The following is a 25,349-nucleotide window of genomic DNA, read 5'->3' on the forward strand; positions in this document are numbered from 1 at the left end:
GGGTTCCGAGTTTTGTGCTACGGTTGTTAGCTATATTCGCGGGATTAGCTCGGAATCAGTTGTGTAAAGGGTCCAGCCCCCCTCCTCTATAAATAGAGAGGTCTACGGCCGATTTGTAATCATCAACAATCGAATCAATACAACTTTTATTCGCATTTTATCCTAGGAGTAGTTCTAGTCTAGTTTAGGTTTAGCTATCCAATCCCCCAAATTCTTCGTCTCTCTTCGGCTCTACGTCGATTAGAGGAGTCTAGGTCGGCCAGCCCGAGCCTAGACACCACCTAGGATCTCTACTCCCCGACGGGGTCCCTCCCGGGAGCGAGATCCAGGCGCCGTCGGCGATCTTCCGCCGTCCCTGCGTACGTGCGGACCGTCCGGCCCCAGGGCGCGGACCGTCCGGCCGTCAGGCAGAAGCCCCAGCCGCGCACCAGGCCGCGGACCGTCCGGCCCCAGGCCGCGGACAGTCCGCCCTTGCGCAGAGAGCACCACCGCGCCTCGCACCAGGCCGCGGACCGTCCGGCCCCTGCGCGCGGACCGTCCGCCCCTGTGCAGAGGGCACCGCCACGGTTCTTCTTGAGTATTTGGCGCTCCGAAAAGGCGTCAACAGTACCGCTGTGCTTCGATTATAGATGTCCAAACAGTGCGAGCCACCCGTTTGGCCCGTGGCACGACACAAATTTAGTCCGGTCTAAACACGGCCCGGCACAGTCGATTACGGGGCCGGGCGGTACGGCCCGTTTAGCGTGCCGGGTATGGACAGATACGGCGGCCCGTGGGCCTTGGCCCGGCCCGGCACGATATATGCGTCGGCCCGCGTAATTGAGCCAGAGCCGACCCATACATCTCTGGCGACAGCATCAGCAAGGCGGAGCTGCTCGAGTCCTGGGACCAAATCTCCGACACCAGCTTCGACGGCCGGCTGCAGACGTTCTTCGACATGTACGATTGATTCACTGCATGTTGCTACTAGCCTTTCTCCACCACACACAGCAAGTAATAATATCATCGATCGATTTGCCCCTGTAGGGTGGACAAGGACGCCGACGGAAGGATCACCGAGGAGGAGGTCAAAGAGGTAACTCCGTCAACACAACAGCCAGCCTTTCTCCAGTTGGTTTAGCCATCGCCGTCGCCCCAAGAAGAGAAATCCAAATAACCAAATGCTTCTTCCTCTCCCGCAGATCATCACGCTGAGCGCGTCAGCGAACAAGCTTTCGAAGATCACGGATCAGGCGGAGGAGTACGCCCGGCTGATCATGGAGGAGCTGGACCCGGGGAACCTGGGCTACATCGAGCTGTACAACCTGGAGATGCTGCTCCTGCAGGCGCCGAGCCAGTCGGTGCGCATCGGCACCACCAACAGCCGGTACTACTATTGGTTCGGGCCAGTGACCGGTCCGTCATGTTCGGGCCCACCGGGTAAACGGGTCGGCTCGACACGATTTTTCCCTGTGCGTGCCGGTTTTAGGCATGTCTCTAGGCACGTGGGCCAGCACGACCCGGCCCGAAGCATCAACAGGCCGTGCCTGGCCCGACCCTATTCGTACCAGGCCGAAACGGGTTCGGACCGGGTCCGTGTCGGGTGGCCCGTTTGGACATCTATAGCTCCGATGCACCTGCCCATGCCAGCAGGTAGATGTTGTTCATTGGATTCCAAAACTCCAGAAATCCGCTGAAAGTGAAATGGCCTCAATCATCTCTTATAATCGATTTTGGTGTTTTACGACCATTACAAACTCATGGACTAACTAGTTTGTCTAGTTGATCTTTTCTCAGGTGCATAAAGTTCATATATATCTGTAAGGAGAATGGACCCTTGGGCCGTTTTTATAAATATGGAGCGAATTAGACTTACACCAGTCTGTGGTGCACCGGACAATGTCCGGTGCCCAGACTGGCACGCCCGACGAATATGCTGCTCTCGAGAAAACTCAGCGCTAAGCGGCTATAATTCACTAGACTATCCGGTGCGCCCACAACCAATGGTCATCTGCCACCGTGACTGCCAACGGTTAGAATGTCAGAAACAGTCAGAGAAAGTCAGCGACGTCAGGTCGCACCGGACTGTCCGATGCGCCACCGGACTGTCCGATACACCACCGGACTGTCCGGTGCGCCACAGTGGCAGGCGAATCCAATGGTCTACTGCTACAAACTTCAACGGTCGGCTGACGTTGCAGGCACCGGACAATAAACAATGTCATATCTGGTGTGCATCGAACTGTCCGGTGCGCCCGTCGACAAAGAAGTTGCTGCCAACGGTTATAATTGTGGTTGGGCATATAAATACCTCCAACCACCACCATTCAATACATCCAAGCTTTCCACTCTCACACATTCAATACAAGAGCAAAGAATCAATTCCAAGACACAATCAAAGCCTCCAAATCCTCTCCAAGTGCCACTAATTGAGACAAGTGATCAAAAGAGATTAGTGACTTGAGATAGTGTGACTTAGGCATATACAGTGGTGTTTAATGTGGAGGCTCTTAAGGTGTTTAAGGGGGTTATTTGCAAAAAAATCTTAGAGCCGTCTTTCCGTGAAGAGACGCCTCTAGCTCGTAAACCAAGTAACAACAGACGCCTCACTTCCCACTGTACGAATTTGTCGTCTGTTCTATCGATCTGATGCTAATACAAATACATTTAATTCTGTATTTATTAATAGACTACGTTTATAAACACTCTATTGTACAATAGAGTCTCTTAGTTGTCTCCGGTGTTTGGAGAACCGTTTTGGTGTCTCTCCACTGTATTTCATTTGTTGCTCTTGTTGTTTGGTTTTTAATCGTGCTTTCTTCGCCTCTTTCTAAACAACCTGATGACCACATGAGTGGCATCATCTTAATTTACGGGGTGTTTTACACAACCACATGCCGATCGAGACCAGTGCGGTGCCGACTACCAGTTGCGCACGAGGACGCCACTGGACTGTGAACGTTAAGAAACAGTTGATGATGCGATAGCTGGAGACTGTTCGTCAGATTAAGCTGTTAAATACCGTACCGGAGAACGAGTGGTTCATCAATCGACGAGTCGTCTGTGGTCCAACAGAGACGTAATAAGGGTTTGGCCCAGAAGGTGCCGGGGAAAGAGACGGCGTCCAGCAGTCGTCACATATAGGGGGCATTAGACGATGAGCGTCGGCGGACTCCTCATCACAGTCCTGGGGGTGTACAGTGTACACTCACATTCACATCGACGTCGGCGTGGATGGCCGTCCCTCTCGGCCTCCACAGCGCAATCAAGTCGCCCACCAACTTGTAAATTAACACACTGCTACTACTCTCAATCATCCGCCACCCATCTCATCTGCAGTGTCAACACTGAAGATGCCAATGCCATGCCATGCCAGCACCGCCAACCAGCCTGCGTCGTCGTCGTCGTCGTCTCTGTCATGCCCTGTGCCCGCCCCAATTCTTCTCCTCGCCATTCAATGCCCCTAGCCTGCATCCTCCACTCCACCAACAGCTAGCTGCGACCACTGGACAGACTCGAGCTACTTCCTCCTGTCGGTGACTCGGTGCTTCCATGTCATTTCAGATGAGGATCCTGTCCTGAAGCTCAGCCGCCCAGAGGACGGACGACCATGGCATCTGATCTGCGCCCCGCCGCGCCCACCCATCATGGGCACACGGAGAGCAGACCGACCAAATCATCGGTCCACCCCCCCTCATCACAGTCCCCAACAAAACCGCAAGGCCAAGGCCTGCCCAGGCTTCACATGGGCACGCGGTGTGCGCCCATATGCCCCGCCGTCTGCACCGGCAAAAAGGCACGCGACACCACATGCGAACAGCGAACCATCAGAGATCGGAAAGACCAGCGCGCGCCAGAACAGAGTCGCACCAAGCTAGCAACAAGACCAATTCAGATCTCAGTAGCTGCTGCATGGATCTGGTTCGAGCAGAAAACCACAACCGACCCAAATTAAAGAGAGGAAACTAACCTGACTAAAAATGGTGTACATACATTACATCGAGTAGCAAGCTCATATGACGCTGCCTACCGCTACCAGTATGTATAAACATGTGCACTCTCACACAACCATGACCCCCAAACTTGTTTTTTTACAGCGGAAAGACAACGCGACGTACGTACGTGCTGCTACGCGCCTACGCCGCCGTCGTCGCTACATCCTTCCTGGGCTTAGGCTTAGGCTTGGGCTTGGGCTTGGGCTTGGACCGGCGGCGTGCCTTGCCGCCGCCAGAGCCCCCGCCCAGGATGGCGCAGAGGATGCAGCCGGACACCCTCGGCGAGGGCGGGTCCATGTCGGGGGCCACGTCCTTGGTCCGGAACACCCGCTGCTGCTGCCCGCCGCGCGCCTTCTCCACCTCCTTCGCCTTCTTATTGCCGTCGTCGCTGTCTCCACCACGGAGCAGCATGCCGATGCTCCCGACGCTCCTGGAGTGCCGGAGCTCCGGCTGGGGGTCCTCGGCGGCGGCGGCGCCACCGCCGGCCTTCGCCTTCGCCTCGGCCTCGGCCTCGGTCAGGAACCGCTCGTCCCAGACCAGGCCCGAGGACCCGGACCTTCTGAACGTGGTCGCCGACCTCTGTAGCCCCGCCATGGGTGCCTGCCTGTCCCACCTCTCCTCCGATCCACCACGCCGCGAGACGCACCAGCTTATCTAGGGACGACGAACCGGCCGTAGTGGTGTGCTTCTGCTGAGTTGCTGCTCAACTTGCCCGCTTCTGCAGGCTCACTCTGTGTTATATATATATGTAGACTGACAGAGACTGCCATTAGTGTGCAGACAGCAGAGCAGTCAACAACCGGTGCCATGGTCCATGGAATGGAGCCTGGGGCCGGCGCTGGGGCTGTCTGTTTTCCAGTAACTAACTGGAGTTTCTTCTGCATAGGTTATATTTATTTTATCTGTGCGTGTAGAACAGTATACAAGAAAGAACTCATCAGATTAGAATATTAAACACATCCTTTTTTTCCCATCTATTTCTGCGGCACATGCCATGGGGTTTACTTCACGCCGTGAGCATGTGGTGGAGGAAGAGAAGACAAGTGCATGCATACAAGCAGAGTTACATGCGCATCACCAGAAAATATGCATGCATTCTTCAACAGTAATTTTTTTTTACATTCCACTGTAAAGTTTGACAATGATATGACGATAATTATTTGATGGAACACGCGTCGGCATGGAACCGCTAAACGTATCTACCAAAGATTGGTTACAAATAAACCTCTCTGACGCCGACCGACCGTCTTCACCCAAATTCGGTTGATGATGGGCTAGTACGAGCGGAGAAAAAGTCCAGACTCGAGAGGGCCCAGGGGGAGAAACAAAGGCAGATGGCAATTGTGTACTAGGCTCTTGGTGCCATACTGTCTCAGTTGACAGCCAAACACAACTTAGGTCAGAGGAAAACAAAGACTACCGTGTGGTACATAAAGGTTTGACATATAAAAGTTAGTACCAATTATTATCGTCTTGTTCTTTTCATTGCATCTCTCCATGTCTCTGCTAGTCTCACTTGTGGTATACCCAAATCAATGGAAATTAACGACAACAAAAATATCCATCACAGAGATAGAGCAGGTATGTATGGTCTCTGGATGCGCGCGCCTACCACCTGTTCAATGGAAATTATTGCCTACCATCTGAGCCCAGTTAATGCCATGCATGACCTGCAGTCCTTAGTGCAGACCCAACTAATAAAACTCTTTTATTGAAAACAGCAAGACATATCTATCAAAGTTAGGTGCAGCGCAGCATGGATTTTGAGGTAGCGGAGGCAGAAAAGTACTACAGACTATATAACTGACCTAACCAAAACCCAAGACTCAAGCAATCACAGCTATGGAAACAGGTCAATTAACCATATATACAAACAAAAAGTTACCCAACTGCCAGCACAATCACTATTATGCCAGCACAAAAGCTAGCTACTTGGACCACATAATTGGTTGGTTAGGCCATATATAACGCTACGTCATGCTTAATTCTTTGTGCATGATATATATATATATATATATATATATATATATATATATATATATATATATATATATATATATATATATATATCAGTTACGCTGTCAGTGCCTGCAGTGCCTCGCTTCTTCCTAACAACTGCTATATATTGATTGTCCTGTCACACGACTTCACTTTTGGTTCACCTAAAGACTAATGGCTGGGATATCTTGCACTCTAGCTCCCTTGCATACCCTAAAAATAACGAACGAAAATACCAGGCACATATGTCCTACAGAAACCAGGCTACGACAAAGATCATGTGTGACAGTTAGGAGTTGTACCTGTCACATCGGCTGATCTGACAGTATTAAAACCACAAAGACTTTCCGTCCCAAACAAGTTAGGGGGTAGGCTGATCTGATAGTAGTATTGCTACAAAAAGATACTCCATGCCGAGCTTGCAAAATCCGCCACACTTTAAGCTCAAAGTTACATGTTTTTAAGGGTTCCGAGTGAACACTGTATAACAAAGGCTTATCTGAAGAAGTTATGAGCTAGCACCAGTCTCAGATAGGGATCTCTTGAATGCAAATGCAACACGATGGTCACAGGGAGCCCATCTCGTTCCCTTCTATCATCAAACAACCACTTAACAATGGTCTTTCGCGAAAGGTTTGTCGCTTGAACTACGCTGCTGATCGTCGCATTCTGCATGAAAAAAATGCAATAAAGTAAGTGAATGGTAAGCAAATGAGCAGTCTGGAGGATCTTGATCGAAATATAATGTTGTTAGTTACCGTGGACCTTTTTCAGCCTTTTCTTCGTGCAGACCGTTCTGCGCTCATGATATACACTGGAAGCTCCAACCGTGGTTTGATTTTCGGTGGTATCAACCTCGTCAACAGCGGTCGAACTAGGGAGTTCTATGTCCTTCACTTCAGGTTTAGAAGGAGCTTCGTCAGGCAAAGAACCAGACATGTCACATGTGTACAAGTTTAGGTGGTGGATTGTGGGGATGACCAAACCCCTATTTAAGCCTAGCTTTCTTTATCTGCAATGTAAAAGAGCACATGGATGAGAAAATGCACAGCATCAATAGTTTATTTCAGAGCTTTACACATTCCAAAACAGTGACCAAGTATAATGTATACCATACTGATTTTGATTTCCAACAGGGAAAGTAAAAGAGGGAACTCAAGCGCTAATATAGATGATTACACTAGTTTTAGGCCAACCTATTTTCAGTGCACGAGCCGATCTCTGGAGTTGCCAAGTTTCGAGCTCTGCTCATCAATACCATAGTCCCCAGAGCTCAGCAGCAAATTCCCTGCTGATTCATCAATACCACTGACACCTTCGATTGATTCTGACACTAAGGTAGCGTTTTTATGTGTCAGTACAAGGTTTCCTGTAGACTCACTTCTGTCACTGGCTAAAGTAGCGTTGGATTCCAGAACCAGTTGGAATAGAACGACCCCGTTCCCGGGAGCAGCTCCGTCCAGAAGATTTTGATGGGCTAAATGGTTCAACATTTAAACATAATTTTCTATTTTAGAACCACTTCGTTCTATATGGAATCAATCCAAACAACAACAAATTTGAGAGTGGAACGGGCTCTGTTCCACACCATACTCCAGAAAGTCCGGAACCAAAAGCTACCTAAACAATACATTCCACTTTTACCGAAACAATACATTCCACTTTGTAGCGTTTGTTGGGGCCGGGGGGAGAGCTGTCAAAGTTTCTGAATTCATAGAGATACTATACACATGTTTAGATATCACACCGCACTGAACCACATGTTGAGAATGATGGTAGAGAATCCTAGAGATAGTATACACCTGTTTTAGATACACTAGCGTTTGGTGGACACCTCCTCTGTGACAGAAACGACCTCCACCCTGTAAACGGTGACAGACGTCTGAAATGTACTGTACTTCGTATATATTTTCACACTGACTGAATCATGTGGGGGCCTCGAGTCCGGACCGTGCAAGGCATCCTCACGCATATTTTAGCTTGGCAGGGTACTTGTTGACCCCATGTGGTCTTCGTCCGGTTCAGTGCATCATTTGTCTAGTCCATGCAAGAGTAGTAGTCTAGTAGACGACATGCCTAGATGTCCGTGTTGGTTCGAGGCGCTGCTGATCCACCGTGCAACTAGGATAGCGTCGTCTTCTCGGAACGAACCCATCTGTAGAATCGCCTTGTTATAGATGGAAAATGGGTGGAAAGCCCTTAAACATGACCAGTGGCTGAAAAGACTGAAACGATTTTTTAACCGGATAGGGAGCTAATTTTTTGAATGGTCTTACGAGTTAAAGGGTAAGATATCTTAAATTTCGAGGAGAAGTTTTGTTCGGGAAAAAAAAAGTTTGAAGAGAAAAACTATACCACATCAACATACTATTTCATGTCTTCATGAACGTGTAAAAGACTTTTTGAAAGAAACACGGTCCATGGCCGCGACGCGGAGGGAATGTTTAACCGAGCACGAGCAGATAGACGACTGCTTCCACGACACGACATGACAGGAGGAGGAGGGAGCCACCCGTGCCGTGCCGGCGTGCCCTAGTCAAAGTCGAGCCAGAGGGAAGCTGCGCGCTTGCCTAAACGCTGACGCGGCACCAGAAGCACCGCCTCGCCTCGCGTCGTCAAAGCGCGCGCGTTCCCGTTTCGGCCTTCCCCCACCCACCCCCACCCTCTGCCTAGCGTAGCGCACCGTCCGCGGCGACGGCGGTGTCCGCCCGCCCACCCACCCACCGCCGCACGTTTCCTCCTGCGCGCCGCCTCGGATCAGCCCGAGCCCACCGCGTCGGCGCCGCCCCCACCCGTCTAAACAACCACGGAGGCCGCGGCCGGCCGCGTCTCTCTCTCTCTCTCTCCTCGCCGAGGCCACCGTCCGTCTCATCTAGCCGGCCGCGGGGATGAGGCGATCGTCGAGCGGGGCGCGCGTGTCGGACAGCGGCGGCGGCGTGAGCGGGAGCGAGGCGGCGCTGCCGACGTATGACCCTCTGTCGGCGGCGGGGCGGCGGGAGGCGGCGCGGACGCAGGCGCTGGGACGCGCCGTGCACTGCATCCCTGTCGTGCTTCTCGTCTGCGCCCTCCTCCTCTGGCTCTCCGCCTCCTCCCACACCCACCTCGGTAAGGTTCAGACCCCGCCTTGCCCTAGAATGTTCCTCTCTGCAGTCTGCTTGCTGCTGCGATGGTGAATTGGCGATTCCCTAGGGGGCGGTAACCGGTAACTCGTCAGCTGAACTCGATTGTGCCTGGGAGGTTTTTATGAAGTGAGATCCTTCAGCTCGAGGACGATGAGATAGACATCTCAGTTTCATACCTGGAATACTAACAACGCGAAACTAATGAGAAATCTAAGCTAAAAATGAGAATAAAAGAAGATGAGAATGCCCTGTTCTGTTTCAGTCTTGCAAGTTCTGAAGACACAGGAAAATATTTTTGATTCGTAATTAAACTAATTACAGTTTTAAAAGTGCTCCTTCTGCTTTGTGACCTGGATGCACTAAAAAAAATTGTCGAGACATACATAACCATAATTTCTAGCTGTCGCCAAGAGGGAAAGTATCAGGCACCACTGCCCTCAGAACATGGGCTAGCGTATGGTAGATGGGCATCTTCAGGTCTGTCTGTCGACATTGTTAAATGCAGGGCACTGTCCTATTTCCAGCAATCAGTCTCCAATCCCTTTTCCTATATATCAATTATACTGGGGTCATTCTTTCCTTCCGCCTTGGCTTGCACCATTTCCTCTGCTCCGCACGTTTGCTTCTTGCACAGTACCTCCACCGAACATGCATTTTTGCAGAGCTGTATTCAGGGACGACGGAGCCAGGAAAAAAAATTAGTAGGGGCTGAATTGAACCGCTATAGCGATATAACTTGACTAAATCACTCATAAGCTTACAAGAGGACGCTGATTGAACGTTTTCTTGAAATAGTATTGTTGTGTATGCCAACGCTGCAAGACCACAGAACGTGTTCGTGTTATCGCCACCTTGTCCTGAACTCATGAACCGACTGGAAACCATCGGTTTGGTTTAGGATTCCCGATCGTATTGGCATTTTTCAAAGACGCAGGAGAGAAAAAAACATTGCTGAAAGTGTCTTTGAAATGCACATCAACCCACTTGAATACCATAATTCCAATTTGGATACAATGTCCACTCCCACGCACTTCACAGTTATGGCCTATCAACTTTCAGGCTCCACGGTGCATCTGACGGTGCCCACTCACCACTGACACGATACAGTTGTGCATACCAATGTTCTTTGTGCTGCTGAAATACTTTCTGATGTTGGTGATTTTTGCTGTGCAGATTGAGAGTACCAGCGGGGATCTTAAGTGAACCTGGCGGGTAGAGTCTGGTTCTGTTACACTTGTACCACTGAAGAGTTCCGAGTTCCAAAAGAGAAAGAGAAAGGTAAAGCAGGCTAGACATGATCATCAGCTGGCAATACATAGGTGCGGATTAGCATGGAAAGTAGCTCATTTACTAGCAGGCAATTTTTTGGAAGTCTTAAGGCCATACTGAGTTGGACTGGTTTGGCTCAGCGTTACATACTGTATACAACGAATGCCCAATGTAACCTTTCCCAACACAATGCTGTTCTGATATTCTTTCTGTACATGTCCTTGTTTTTTTTTTGGACATTCTATTTCTATACAAGCATACATGTGGATGTCATAGTCTCATGAAGTGGCAGAGTGTTAGCACTGAGATAGGGGAAACGAGTAGAGAAACTATATTGGGGAAGGAGTAAGAATTAGGGGGAGAGGTGGGAGACGAGAGCCGGCGGCGTCTCGGGAGTTTCTCATTAATCTCATCAAAGTTGTAACCTTATTACAAAACAGAAGTATATATCTTCACTCGAGTCGGCCCACTATGCCTACTTGGCCCACATCGGCCCGCTCGACGCGCGCGCTTAGGGGTGGGCACTTTTTTACCATAAACCGAAAACCGAACCGAACCGTACCGAACCGAACCGAAATTTCGGTTTTTTCGGTAGTTCGGTTCGGTTTCGGTTTTTATATCTGAGAAGTTCGGTTTTCGGTATCGTAATCGGTTTTCACCGTATACCGAACCGAAATACCAAAAAAACCGAATACCAAACTTTATCAATTGTAAAATTTGATTTTTCGATTATGTGAACTAAATGTGTGAAGCAATTAAATTGTTATTCACTTATTTATATGTGATGTATGATGTATCTCTAAATATTTGTACCTATATAATTTTTACTTTTTAAAATTATGTGTAATCTATCATATAAACTTGTTGCATGTGTTGTTTCGAGTATAAGTTTGGTATTCGGTTTTTACCGAAAAACCGAAGTAAAAAACCGAAATCGAAGTTCTCGGTTTTCATTTTCTAGAAAACCGATTGGTTTCTAATGTCTAAAAAACCGAAGTTTTTTAAAACCGAAAAACCGAACCGAAATTTCAAAAAAAACCGAATGCCCAGCCCTACGCGCGCTTGGAAAGGCCGCTGTTTCCCCGCCTTCGCTCCCGTCCTCTTCCAGCTGGTCTGGTGTTGCGTTGCTGACTCAGAGCTTGGATTGTTGTACATTCCAAACGCCCCTTGTCCCTTCTCCAAGATCACATACGAAATTCTTGATAAGCCTGGCCTGTTGCATGCGTGAAGCAAGCAAATCTGCGCCCCTCCCCTGGACATGTGATCGCGGAGATTTCTGAGCCCGGGACGCATGCGGTAGATCCCTGCTGGATTTTCATGCCTCATTTTCAGCTATGCAGATCGAGATCGAGGTGTCTCCGCTGAGCCCGGGACACATGCGGTAGATCCCTGCTGGATTTTCATGCCTCATTTTCAGCTATGCAGATCGAGATCGAGGTGTCTCCGCTGGCCTCTGTTCATGGCTCATGATCATCATGGACAACGGCCTCCATTAACGCAATACGCAGTGCGGCCACTCGTCAGTCGTCGCGCCCAACCAAACCATGACCTGCACCCCCCCTCCCCCTTCCTTTTTCAAGAATACAGTATTAGTTTATTATTAATTGATGAAAAGAGGTTATCCTTCTTGTATACGTGCTGGTTGTTTAGATTGTGTTTGCATTGCTTTGTTGGGTCATCTTTCCGGCACGCAAGGAATATGAAAGCTAGGTAAACAAGCAAAGCGATCAGCTAATTTTGAGAGACAGCGGCTTAAACGTGACTGCCAAGCCATCATCAACGCTGCCGCAGGATGACGGAGAAAGTATGCTTGGGGCGGTCGTCTGGGGCAGACGAACAACTTGCCACAGCTTCATGCCCACGAAAACTAGAGAAGAAAACACATTTTGATTAGCTGGTGCACACTAACCCGACGTTGTGAGTTTCTATTTCAATCCGTGGGATGGCTCGCACACGATCTGAAATTTAGTTCGTTCTTTATTTTACGCAAAAATGATTAAAATATAATAATAGTTATTTTCGATAACTAACTTGGCTAATTGTTCATGTAATATTTTGTTGCAACTCAACGCGAGAATACATAAAACCATAGATATAACTTAATTATTGTTGATACTTATTGTTTTTACTGCATCTAGTCCAAACCCAACCTATTGCCATCCTATACTCCCCTGTACTTTTTGGACGTGACAAATAAATCCTTCGACCTTTGGTAGATATCGAATTTGACCCGGTCTATAGTAGCAAGCAAAAAAAAAACCCACTGCTTCGGTACAATGGTATAAACTCCCTTGAAACATATAACAAAATATGCACATCCAAAATGAAAGGTCGTTTTCTAGAAATTTATATGGAAACGGCATATTCGATATGCATATATATACACTAGAGGACAAAATCATACAGTATAATATTTTGAAAACTTCTATGAATTATAGTATGTTTTAAGCGTTTCTCACGACTGCAGAGAATGGATGGCTCGTACACAAATGCGTCGATGTCTAGAACAGCGTTTAATTGTTTTACATTTTTCACTTGGAAAAACGAAAAACCCTTGGAAAAATAAGGTTCACAAACTAGCTCTAAGATGGTTCAAAAAAACCATGCTACGCTCCGGAGAAAATGTAACCCAAAAAAACGAGACGACAAACCAAAACCATGGGAACAAGATAGCCACCGATAACCTCGTCCTGGGATCTCAGCCGTCAAACGCCAGACCGACGGTCGACAAGCGACGGGCTGGCCGAGGCCCAAACAAGGATATCTAAGGCCAATGGCAGTGATGAGACTCGCCTCGAACCCAGAACGCGACGCGACGCGACGCAGGCCCACCCCTGTGACCCTGTCCTGCAGAAATATTCATTATCTTATATTCAAATAAATAAAATAAAAACCGACTGAATTTGCTTATTTCCGGCTCTTGTTGAAACCGCCACCCGATTCCTCCGCTCGCCAAATCCTCGCCGTGCCCTCGTAGCAATTCCTTGCGTCGGCGCATCATCGCGGCCTCCTCTCCCTCTCTCTCTCTATCTCTCTCAATCTCTCCGTTGGCAAATCGTTGAATCGACGTGCTTGGCCCCGGCCGCTCTGAGCCCGCCGCCAGCCTCCTCGTCTGAAGAAGAACGACAGCCGTCGGGCTCCGGTGGTCCCGCCGAAGAACGGCAGGTAGCCAGCCGCGCTCATCACGCCGGCGACTCGATTGGCATTGTATTGGCCTTTCCGTTTGTTGGTAAGGGACCCTAACTTCGCTTGATGTTTTTTTTCTTTTCTTTTTCCTCGGAGACTTATTTGTTCGGTAGATCGATCTCTTTACTCTCTTCTATGATCACAGTCAGATCGAAAAGAAGAGGAAAGAATCGGGAAGCCCGCCCCCCTGGTGGATATGCGAGGCCATGTTTTTCATGTCACACCCCCGACCGATTCGCCTCGATTTCGTTCTTCTGTTCTTCTGCGCCGCAATGGCTCCTTCGCTCGTTCATATCTGTTATTCTGTTGTGAATACTCGGTTTGAGTCAATGATGCGATTTCTTTCATTCAAAATCTTCTGGGTGCTCCTGTGTTATTCTGATTTATTCGCTCTGTTTCGACGCCAGTTAATCTATCGTGTCGGCTGTTGACAATATCTTTGGTTTCTTGTCCGCGACAGAGTTCTCGAAGCAAAACGACCTGATGAGATTCCTCAAGGGGAGCAAGGTGGAGGTATTGCAGGAGGCAGATGTGCCGTTTGGTTCTTGGAGGCCTGGTGAGATCGTCTCCGGCAATGGACACGCCTACTTTGTGAGATATGATGAAAGTCCCGTTGACTCCAGCGTGGCTGTTGAAAGGGTGCCAAGAAGGTTGATGAGGCCTCGCCCTCCTGCGGATGATCCTGTACGCTGGAGTTTGGGTAGTATCATTGAGGCCTTTGACAGCTACTCGTGGAAGGTTGCCGAGGTGGTGAGAGTGCTTGGAAAGAATCAATATCTAGTCAGGCTCCTTGGGTCCTCGCTGGAGTTGAGTGCACATGCATCGGTTCTTCGAATGAGGAAGCTTTGGCTAGATGACATATGGATTGTGACTCAGAAGGTAATGCTCTGTTCCTTCCATTCTCAAATTAGATTAGATTTATATATGACATAAGGTGATCAATAGAAATATGTTTTTACTTGTTTATTACATTAGCTCAATCAAGCAGTTAACATGGTCTAACTGTTGTATTTTTAATAAAATATATTACCATAATTTTGAGGTCCTTTGATGTTCACCCGTGAGCAGTTAGATTTTGTTGCAAGTATTAATGGGAATGCCCTAGATCCTAATGAGACTTGTCTTTCTACCATTTTCAGTATTCTGCAAGATGCTTGGATGGTGGTGCATTCCGAGGTCAATCAAAAGATAAAAATTTAGACCATAACTTCAGAATGGACAGTCGTCAACTTGAGAACCAGAATGCCTTTGAGGGTGATACATCTAGAGGCATCAAGAGAAAATCGTCTGCTATATCAACACATCCTCAATGCAGTGAAATCACTAAGAGATTGCGGACACCAAATAGAGATGGAAGGTACTCAAAGCTGGTTGATAGAAGTTTTTCCCCTTTGGCTGAAAAGGTAGATGATGTTGATTCCCCATGCATTATTCTACGCGGGAAATGCATCCATGCTGGTCATAAATGGCATACTGGAACAACTGAAGAATTTAGTGATACAGAGAGTATATCATCTTCTGTTGGCAGTTCTAGTCCTAACAGTACCCCTCATAGATCACAACATTATAATTTGGTCTACCAAAGTGGAGATAGCTGTAGTAGAACTGATGATGATGAAGCTTCTACATCTGAAAGAGAAACATCAGAACATGATAACAATGGGTCGAGGGAAGAAACCCATGTGCTGGAATTACATGCTTATCGCGCAACAATGTTAGCCTTGCATGCTTGTGGGTCAATTAGCTGGGAGCAAGAGGCTTTGTTGACTAACCTAAGGTTAACACTGAACATCTCAATTGATGAACATCTAGCTGAATTGAGGAGTTTGGTTACCCGTGCTGTTACTTCCAGATAGCTTTTGTTGTTACTTTCCTGGTGGCATTTCATATCTTTCAAATTATTGTAAGTTAGGAAATCTCATTAAGGGTTTGAGGTGTTGGAGTACTTCATTTGTAGAATTTCATTTTACTTGTGAAAAGAGTCAGTTGGGAATGTTTGTACTATAGAAATCTCAAGATTTCTGAAATTTTGCGACAGAGTCTCGAAGTATTAATGTTTTTTACTGAAACACCTCTGTTTTTTTAATCTTTGCATTAGCTTATGTGGACGTTTAACACTGTACTACACCAGTAGTCCTTGTCTCCTTTATTGTGTTTGTTATGATTGATGACTGAACTTACAATATTTTGACCAAAGGATGTACAAGCTACTGCTACTATCTCAATTCTCAAAGATATAATATAAGTATGAATATCCTTGAGGAAGTTTAGTTTTGTAAATGATTCTCTTTGTAGTGTCAATGCTTTTACTATAGTCGTGCTATCTTTGTCTCCAAAGGATGGGAGAAATTGCGATATGTATTGTGAAATATCAAATATCTGTATGTCTCCTCTTGACATTGTGGTTGCCTAGTGGGCTCACTAATGCGTAATGCATTTTGCTGTTAATTTAGTAGCAGTTTGTTGTGCATGGGCTGATACTTCTCATGAACTTTCCAGGGCCAAGGTTGGAGGCTTGTAAAGCATCCTTCCATAGGTTCTTGTAAATGGAGGAGTCTGCCACATGTTTTGCAGTGCGATAAATGTGGCAACATTTCCAATGAACTTCCATTGGTACTAAATTTAATTTCAATATTTTTTTTGCTTTTAGGATCATTATATTTTTCTTGTAGGATAGGATTCTCTCGTGCCTTGCTTTTTAAGTTGCCAAGATACTTCACTGCAACATTAGTGGATAGTAGTTTCCATGTGAGCTGGCATACCTTAAGCTTGCAAATAATAGAACAAAGGCCTAGGGAGCACTCAGTTTGATTTAGTTATAAACTTATAAAATGAGTATAATGATACAAAAGGGCTGCCCCGTGTGGCTACTAGCATATGCTTACCTCAAACTTGTATCAAAGATTTATTTTGATCTTTTTCTTCGAAATTAAGGTCAAGCTGGGTCAAGACTGGTTCCAGATTAATACTGGTTGCTGGATAAAATGGTCAAATTAGATTGGTTTATCATCCAAAGACAAAAAGGTGATCTGCTTGTTGTGTGATTTTTCACAGAACAAGCATATTTCTTCTATGGTAAGTGCTCCTAGAACTCATGGTTTTATTTATATCTTTTTTGAGGTGGTAGATTTGAATGATAGTGACAAGGTAAACTAAAATATATTGTGATCACTGATACACATTTTTCCATGTAATAAAGCAAACGACAGTCTTAGCTGCATTTTCATATTATTTTTATATGGATTTGTGGCAAACAGCTCTCAAAATATCAGTAAGTTAAATCGCAATTGATACGTACCCTTCAGCACAAAAAACAAAAGTAGTTTAGGTAATCAATTGTAGATTGATTGCATGACTTTACAGATTCATTGTGTTAAAGTTAAGGAATATTCAAGATATATGTTAAGGAGTGCATGAGCTAAAAGTTATATAGGTAAATATGGAGTAGGGACTAGAACTTAGGGGTTGTTTGGTACCATTGCTGGCTACTGTGTAGCCTTGCCAAGCAAGGACTCGGTGCACACTAATTGTTTGTCTGAAAAGGACATATTGATTTATGCGCTGTTAAGATTTTCCATGTTCTTGTGATTGAGCCAATTTGGATCGCGTGGATGGACAAGATCGTCATGACTTGTGCTAGCTAAGCAAGGGGAGGTGACTGAGAAACGAAACTGCCAGCCCCTTGATATCTCAACTAGCTATCTTGTGCTTATGGATGTTCACCTAAGAAATCTTGCATCAAGACAAGGGTGCTGTTCCATGAATACACATTATGATTAAAATCTTTGTTAGATAATGGAATAATAATATCCCAGATGTTATTGAAAATTAAATTTGAAGATCTTTGTAAGTGGCCACATCCACAATGACTTCGTGTTCCACATCAAGGCGTTTTAAGAACTGTTTACTGCTTATTTACTTTTAAAAAATACCTTTTCCTGCCTAAAATTGTTATATACACATGCTTAAATAGAATACTCCAAGCATTGATGGAGTCTTAGACAATTGGGGAAAATGCTTTACAGTGTGCAAGTTTTTCTGGAATACGCAGGAGAGCTGCGTATCATTGCATTAATAGAAAGAATAGAAGGGGGGATAGAATCCCGGTACAGAACACACACACACACCACTTATAAACTAACTAAGGATCACCGACTATCATGGAGGAAACACGACCCACAACACTGATCTAAGCTAGCAACTCATCAACTTGGAGGAAGGACAGAGCCTTGGCTCCAGTCAAGGACCATAGCACCGCCTCTTCCCTGGCCACTCTAAGGGCAGTGACCAGGCTGGGATTACAACCATCAAAAACGCATCTATTCCTATGTTTCCAAATGGTCCAAGCACCTAGGATCACTAGAGAATTAAAACCTTTTCTCAAAAAATCAGATGCCCGAGAGCTGCTAGACTTCCACCACGACTCAAAGGAATCCTCATGAGTTGGACATAGAACCTGCAGCCCCACTAAACTAAGGAACTGAAACCAGAACTGCTTGGCAAAAACACATTTGACCAGCAAATGATTCATGGTTTCAGCCTCTTGGTCGCACAGGGGGCACTGCTCAGGTCGGTCTAGTCCTCTTTTTATAAGCCTGTCAGCAGTCCAGCACCTATTATGTTCCACAAGCCATATAAAGAACTTGCACTTGCCAGGAGCCCAAGATTTCCACACACGTTCTGCTGGTTCGAACTGAACCGAACCAAGGAAGAGAGCTTTATAAGCAGAACTAGTTGTATACTCCCCTGAAGTGCTGAATTTCCATAAGTGGCGATCCCTTATTCCAGGTTGGAGCTCAACTGCATCAAGCAATACGTCCAATTAGAACTGTCCATACAACTCTAGCAAATAGAAGTTGGCTGAATGACATCAAAGGAGCTCTCACAGTGGAAGTCCTTGCGATTTCCTTAATCTTTGGGATGCAATTCTCACAGTAAACATAAATCCACAAACGGGAGGACAAACACATCTTCAGTTTTGCTCATAATGGAAAATATTCTACTAAAGTAGCCTACGAAAGTTTCTTCATTGGATCAACATACTTTGAGCACTGCGACAGGGTTTGGCATTCCTGGTCCCCATCAAATGCAAATTTTTCTTATGGATTGTGGCGCTTCAGAGGTGTTGGACAGCTGATAGACTTCAAAGGAGGGGGCTAGATCACCCAGATCAGTGTCCTCTTTGTGACCAGGAAACAGAAAACATTGACCATCTCCTTGTAAGTTGTGTTTGCAAGAAGCTACTGGTTCAGGCTGCTGGGACAGGTTAACCTCCAGGATTTCACTCCTCAAGTACATGAAGAGAATACCATGCTCTGGTGGAAAAGATGCAGTGATCAGCTGCATGGAATTGCCAGAAAAGGGCTAAACTCGCTTATCAGTATCGGTCTCTGGATTTTGTGGATCCATCGAAATGTCTGTGTCTTTGACGGTCTTTCTCTCTGTCTTAATGCAGCCATCAAGAGGACCGAGGAGCAGAGGGATCTATGGGTGTTAGGAGGGGCTAAAAAACTAGATCTCCTAACAACCCCAATCCCAGGTCTTTAGATCGGAGTAGTTCCTGGTTTTTTCCCCTATGGATGTCTTTTTGTTTCTTTGTTTTCAGACGCCGTAATGGGGGATTTTTGTGTCTCCCTGTATTGATCCGTTTTGGATTTTTTTTCCTCTCTTTTTAATGAAATGATGCGCATGTCTCTTGCGCGTTCGAGAAAAAAATGCGTCCAATTAGAAATTGGTGCATATTCTTATGTGCTAGATCATTGCTTCCATTATCGGCAATGACTGTTGTGCAAACGGTCCTTATGTGCAAGCAAGCCTCATGGTCCGTTAGAACATGATTCAGCCGTATGTCATACTAATATTTAAACCCTTCTATCACTATCTCGTGTACTTTTATTAAAAAGCCTAACAAACCACAATTCTATCTATGGTTGGATCATTGATCTAACGGTTTAGGAGACTCGCTTGCACGTTTGCACTTAAAGATTGCTTGCACAACAGTTGTTGTCTCTATTATATCCCCATTGTTCTTCTAATGTGTTCCATCTGCAGCGAAAGGGCCTCTAGCTGAATTGGTTAGGTGGTCTGAGTAACACATCGTCTGTCCCACGCCAAAGCACAGGTCTAAGGCTCGGCCCCGGTCGCGGTCGTTCTCACATGGGCTTTGATGCCGCTTTGTATGGGTGGGACAGGGGTTCGGGGGTTTTCTCGACCTGTGTGAGAAGGTCTTCTTAATACAATACTTGGGGGTACCTCCCGCAGGTCGAGTTTTTATATCCCCATTGCAGACAGATACTCAGTCTGGGATATGTAGTACTAATCTATTTGTTTACAAGATTTTAATAATCACGTGGTTATTGCCAAGGACAATCATGAACAGTTTTTGGCTTTATGAGCACACTGTATTAACCTGGCTTTAATAACCACGATTTTTGGCTTTGTTTCAAACAAGAATCGTGTGGTTCATTTTGGCTCATGGATAAGTTGATTTTTTAATAAAGGAACTGTTTGTGTTAATAACCAAGGGCAATACATCAAGGGAGATACCAAATCTTGGTTCAACTTCTAGCCTCTGTTAAACAAATAATACATAGCCATGTTACAAAAGAGAGCACCAAACACACTCTAGTGGTCTTCAATCCGGAGACTAAATCGCCACCCATGTGTCTGGAAAAAAACTCCTTGGCCACTCGCAACAAAAGTTATGATCCCTCTACGGCCCATTCCTGCTAGTTCGCTCGTTGAAGGATAGCCCAGTTCAAGAGCCAGTGCCCCATGGAATGGATAACCTTAATAGACAAAAACACATTCTTTTTTTAAAGATTCAAGTCATTTTTGCATGGTCAAAGTGACCAGTAAGGTGGTTGCCCCTAGCAGAAAAAGATCTTTCAAACTAATGTCAGAACCATGTAGCCAATCCCCAAACATATGTTTCATGCTATCTGGTTTTTGTTTTCATGAAGCTAAATAAAAATGGTCCATATAGAGTGAACCAGGCAGCACTCAAAAAACAAGTGATTAGTTGTTTCGGTTTTGTGGCAGAAACAATATGATAAGTCATCGTTCCAGTTGCGCTTTGCCAAATTATCCTTTGTGAGCACCACCCCACGTCATAGGTACCAATGGAAAATCTTGATTTTCAGGGAGCTTTTAATTTCCGCAGGTTCTTATTTAGATTCGTGGTGTCTCTGAATATTAGAGCAGCATATAGGGATTTTACTAAAAAAGGCAATTTGAGGTTAACTTCTAGTAGAAACCATCCTGCTCACGTGTTAAAATAATATTGTCTATGCGAGAGCACAATTCGGTCCAAGCTACTAGCTTTGGGCCAACTAGACTTCGCCAACATGAGAGATTAGGTGACACATTAAGAGCGTCCACAATTGTTATATATTTGTGCCTAGCGATGTTATACAAACAAGGGTATTGGGTGTTTAAGGTTGAACCACCTAACCAGATGTCCTAGAAATGCATTTGAGATCCATCTTTCACAATAAAGGCACCAAAGCGAAAGAACTCTCGTTTTACCTTCATTAGACAAGACAAAAGGTGTGAATCACCAGTTTTCCACTCCACTTGAGATTGGTTTTGAACCAAGGTATTTGTTAAGCAAGATTTGTTGCCATAGCCCATTAGAAGTGAGAAGCTTAAACAACCATTTGTTAAGTAGGGCAATGTTCTTTAAGTTTAAGTCTTGAATCCCAAGGTCGTCTTGATCTTTGGGCGAACACATGATATTCCACTTGGTCTGTCTATATTTCTTCTTGTGCCCACCCCATTGCTAGTAAAATCTCGAACGAAAAAATTCAAATTGCTTAAGGACCCCTTTGGGTATGGAGATGAATGACATCATATACATAGGGAGGCTACTAAGCATCGAAATGATTAATACTGGACACCCTCCAATTGAGAGATGTTTCCCCTTCCACCCACTAACTCTTTTTTTAAACGCTCTTTGATCTTTTGCTAGGCATTGTTTCTTGGAAAGTTACTAGCTTTGCATCCAAAAAGCTCAGTGTAGTGCGTAGATGCGCATGAGCTTCTCCAAAGCTGAATAATTCACTTTTATGGAAATTGATTTTAAGCCCGCTTGCTCGAACGCATATAGAACTAGCTTCACGTTACGAGCTTTATCCAAGTCATGATCCATAAAAAGTATTGTGTCATATGTGTATTTAAGGATCGATGAGGACTATTCCTTCAACTCGTCAAAAAGTAAACTTAGTTATCATGTGTTGTTTGAGGATCAAACAGAAAATGCAGGGGGGGGAGTCCACTTGCCTTCTTCACAAAAGTCCTGAGGACCTTGTACTGTTTAAGACACTTATGTCATTTGAGTCGTAATAAAGTCTGTATACTCTTTTTTACAATTTGAGCATTGTTTTTTTTATATATTACACTTGTGACATCAACATATGTGTAGAAATGCATCATGACACACATGTTGCACATTCAGTTTTGCTTCTAAAACTAGGGGTAACATAAGTACCAGAGCTATGCTAACCGTAGGTCGCTAGACTAGATAGAAATGAAAAGTCAAGTCTGTTTAAAACATGTCTTGTGGCTTTTATAATAAACTTAATTTATAAAAGCTAGTCTCTTTTGCTTCAACTAAGGTGACATCTTTTTTTGTAGATGGCATGCACCCGTTTGACTGTCCAGAAGAGCACTTGAGGGAACATCTGTATCAGCACCGGAGTGTTTCCTCTTTCCAGCACCGGAGTGTTTCCACCATCGTCATTAGAGGTAGGACCCTCCCACAACCTAGAAGCAAGACCCTCGCACGCCCGATCTGAGGATGACTTCGAGGGATATGACGATTGACTTCTCGAGTCAGACGATGAACTTACATTTGATGCGCAACCTGAAGGCCCGGCTAACTGGAACTGGGTGGCTGAGCTACAATAGGAGGTTCAAACTGAGCTGCCTGCTGAACTAAGTATGATTCAAGACGAAAACCACTCTAAGTATGACCTCTCGGATGAGGACGTCTCCGTGGAAGGGACGGACGCGTCCGATGATGATATTTTGGCAGATAATCAGGACCCGGCTGATGAGGATATTGAAGATATCGAGCCGAAAGAAGATGAGAAAGATTCAGAGGAGCTCATTGTTATCGATGATGAGCCATGGGCGCCAGATCCATTTATTCCTGTTGTTCCTAATCCGAAGACTCGAGCACCGGAGATTCCTGTACCAGAAGCCCCTGCGCCAGTAGCTCTTGCTTCAGAGGGTCCCCCACAAGGAAATACAATGCCTGAGCTCGTCCCGCAACCGGATTGGGTAAGGACAAAATCTCACAATCATCAACTCAGGTGTGGCTGAAGACAATATTCGTATGGAGACTACTCAAATATACCGCTGCCCTGAACACTGACTGAGCATGACGCTGCCTTGATTGAACTCGAGGAATTAAAGAAGCAGAATGCCCAACTGTGACTCATCTGGAGAATGAAGGACAACCTCAGGCTGCCGTGAAACTTAGATTTTCCTGACTTGCAGCCGACTTCTATGTAGACACAAAATTGTTGGGATTACATAGTTTGGCCTTGCATCAAGGAAAAGTTGCAGGTTATCTGTACAGTAATTTGCCAGTCGTCTTATGCATATGATGCATACCTTTTTACTGTTCTAGTGTTTTGTAATCCAGATATTGTAGCCGGTGTTCTTGGTGAAATATGCGCCAGGAGAGACTGAGACTTATTTTGCCACCTTACTTTGTGCAAAGCCAGCTGCCCTTCAACTTTGCTGGACAGGCAATCACATATTTTCAGAAGTGAAGCGGTAGGCCCCGGTAGTTCTGATGAGCAAGCAAGTGAAAAGTTTGTATGTGGTGTATGACGATGTACCTTGGATCTCTTTACTTCCAATTGAACCTGCACATGTTCCTGGCTTCGTGTCATCACAATGACCTTGTATTGTTTCAGTGTTCACCTACAGTTCATGTACCTTAGGTTCCTTTTCTGTTTTTGCCTTACACGTAATTGGTTGCAGCAGAGCACCAAGGATCGGGGATGTACAAATCAATATCAGTTTGCAACTTTGCATGGAAGGCATGCCCTTGCAAGGCCTCTTGGACAGACTCCTTCCTCAGTGCTGACCGCATTTGCAGTTGCAGTGCGTTAGAGGTGGCTGCTGATGCTCTGGGCACTAGAGAACCAAAAGCATAGTAGTAAAGGCTTTGTGCACATATCTAGTAGTAAAGGCCTCTTGGACAGACTCCTTCCTCAGTGCTGACCCCATCCATTTCTACAAATCGAATTCTGGAGACAACGCCTTAGTGGAATCTGCGAGTTCAAAAAAATACATGGAGGTGATAAAGAAAAGAATGACGGATCTTACAAATCAGATTAGACTACGTAAATGGTGGTAGCACGGTTTATTTAAATGTTCCTATCATGAATCAGTACTAACTACATGTCACACAGATGCTGCTTTGAACCCTCGGACACACTATGCGTATGGCACTAGTGTTTCAGTTATGAGTGATCTTCGGCAGGCATTCGAATATATGACTGATGTGGATGCAGCAGTCCAAGCACTGCAGGAGTTGAGTTGTACAGAAGAAAGCAAGGGGAGTTTGACAGACCTTTGGCTGAAAAAATGGCGTACGATCACAACACTTTGCTTGGTAAGTAATTACCCGTTGTCTTTAGTACATTAAGGCTTTTGTTCGTCGTGTGAATGTGCTACTTTTTGCAGCATCATGGTGGGCCATGTTTGGTGTAGACACTCCAACGTTACAAATGCTTGCTTTGAGATTGGTTTCACAGTGTTGTTCCTCCAGTGGCTACGATAGTATAGGTAGCATGGTGTACCATGTTAAGGCGAGGGCAATGATAAGAGACTTCACCATTGTGTTGTCGTCTCCTTCGAATGAGGCCACCGTGACTTGATAGCTCATGATAAACTGGATCAACCTTCCGTTGTACTTTGGCCAATTCCCGTCCCTATAGTTGCTTGGCCATGGCGTTGCCTGTAGTCTGGCGGAGAGTGGGCATCTGTTATCAGTGAAATTGAAGGCATGGAAGGTGTTGCTCTGATGAGTCTATCTAACTTTGTCAAAACTGCTCAATCTCACATGGCCATGCGAGGGGTGCGTCGGATCCTACTGGGCCTGCAACAGCGAGATTTCCTGCTCAAGGGCTTGGAGGTGCTCTTTTTCTTGCTAGATAAGGAGACGTATTATGGCCTGTGCCTTACTACGTTGCTGCTTGGCCGCTTGAGCATCTCTCTGCTTCTGAAGGTTGGAGTTGCACATGCAAAGGCTCTTGAGTAAGAGTTGCTCTTCGGTGTTGACACCAAGGTCCGGGCCGTCGTGGAGGTCTGCATCATTGTATTCCGGAGGCATTTCAAATGGGTGATGTTGGTGGCCTGCTATGGCATTGAAACCTAAGGGGCCAGAGGCAGGTTCTTCATCAAATCCAGACAAACTTTAGCTTGGTAGGGTTGGCTTTTGGGGTTTGGGAGGGGGTCCCCCAAGTTTTCTAAACTGGTGGTGTGGACCTCGCACTCTTGTTCGGTGGAGGTGGTTGGTTGTTTTTGTTTTGTGGCGTGACCCTCGGCATGTGAATCGTTGGTGGCCTTCGGGTTGTGTGGTGGTGAGTGGTCAGTAGCGAGGGCAAGCTTGCCCTTCTTGGCGGCGAGGGCTGCTCTAGCGTCATCGTCGTTTAGTGGTGAGCTAGAACGGTCTTTTTGGAAGGCATCGTGGGAATAGTCTTCGTCGTACAAACGATGGGCGTCAAATATTGGGCACTGACATGCGCTAACACGTTGTCAGGCGGACCCAAACACTCAGACG

General features: G+C 45.9%; 3 protein-coding genes and 1 pseudogene across 13 annotated transcripts; 3 read left to right on the forward strand and 1 right to left on the reverse strand.

The window, feature by feature from the left end:
- Positions 1-842: 842 nt before the first annotated feature.
- LOC103631294 (uncharacterized) lies at positions 843-1,732 on the forward strand. The gene is made up of 3 exons (XM_020539851.3): positions 843-939; positions 1,027-1,075; positions 1,182-1,732. Coding segments are annotated over exons 1-3 (546 nt in total). The 5' UTR covers positions 843-937; the 3' UTR covers positions 1,677-1,732.
- A 2,198-nt stretch (positions 1,733-3,930) lies between these two features.
- LOC100278073 (uncharacterized) lies at positions 3,931-4,684 on the reverse strand. Its single transcript, NM_001151470.2, has one exon. It carries the CDS (start codon positions 4,566-4,568, stop codon positions 4,116-4,118), a length of 453 nt encoding a protein of 150 aa, NP_001144942.2. The 5' UTR covers positions 4,569-4,684; the 3' UTR covers positions 3,931-4,115.
- Positions 4,685-8,622: 3,938 nt separating this feature from the next.
- Positions 8,623-10,566, forward strand: LOC100278353 (uncharacterized; annotated as a pseudogene). The gene is made up of 2 exons (NR_157156.1): positions 8,623-9,077; positions 10,268-10,566. The product of NR_157156.1 is annotated as an uncharacterized protein (transcript).
- A 2,593-nt stretch (positions 10,567-13,159) lies between these two features.
- On the forward strand, positions 13,160-23,456 carry LOC103629786 (Plant Tudor-like RNA-binding protein). 10 transcript variants are annotated; one of them, XM_008650888.4, is made up of 6 exons: positions 13,160-13,592; positions 13,695-14,428; positions 14,689-15,452; positions 16,049-16,162; positions 16,484-16,624; positions 22,184-23,456. In XM_008650888.4, the coding sequence occupies exons 2-3, from the start codon at positions 14,033-14,035 to the stop codon at positions 15,403-15,405; spliced, it is 1,113 nt and encodes a 370-aa protein (XP_008649110.1). In that variant the 5' UTR covers positions 13,160-13,592; positions 13,695-14,032; the 3' UTR covers positions 15,406-15,452; positions 16,049-16,162; positions 16,484-16,624; positions 22,184-23,456. The 10 variants fall into 10 exon arrangements, with proteins under 10 accessions (XP_008649110.1, XP_020394990.1, XP_008649115.1 ...); XM_020539401.3 differs by having other exon boundaries at positions 14,689-15,326; XM_008650893.3 differs by having other exon boundaries at positions 14,689-14,952.
- The last annotated feature ends 1,893 nt before the right edge of the window (positions 23,457-25,349 follow it).

This window comes from Zea mays, chromosome 6 (genome assembly GCF_902167145.1).
Source record: "Zea mays cultivar B73 chromosome 6, Zm-B73-REFERENCE-NAM-5.0, whole genome shotgun sequence".
NCBI lineage: Eukaryota > Viridiplantae > Streptophyta > Magnoliopsida > Poales > Poaceae > Zea > Zea mays.

Excerpts from the sequence above, each read along its gene's own strand:
- LOC103631294 (XM_020539851.3), top strand. Across the intron at positions 1,076-1,181 it reads CCGAGGAGGAGGTCAAAGAG|ATCATCACGCTGAGCGCGTC; the intron begins GTAACTCCGTCA and ends CCTCTCCCGCAG.
- LOC100278073 (NM_001151470.2), bottom strand. The coding sequence starts at position 4,568 with ATGGCGGGGCTACAGAGGTCGGCGACCACGTTCAGAAGGTCCGGGTCC.
- LOC103629786 (XM_008650888.4), top strand. The coding sequence starts at position 14,033 with ATGAGATTCCTCAAGGGGAGCAAGGTGGAGGTATTGCAGGAGGCAGAT. Across the intron at positions 14,429-14,688 it reads TATGGATTGTGACTCAGAAG|TATTCTGCAAGATGCTTGGA; the intron begins GTAATGCTCTGT and ends TACCATTTTCAG.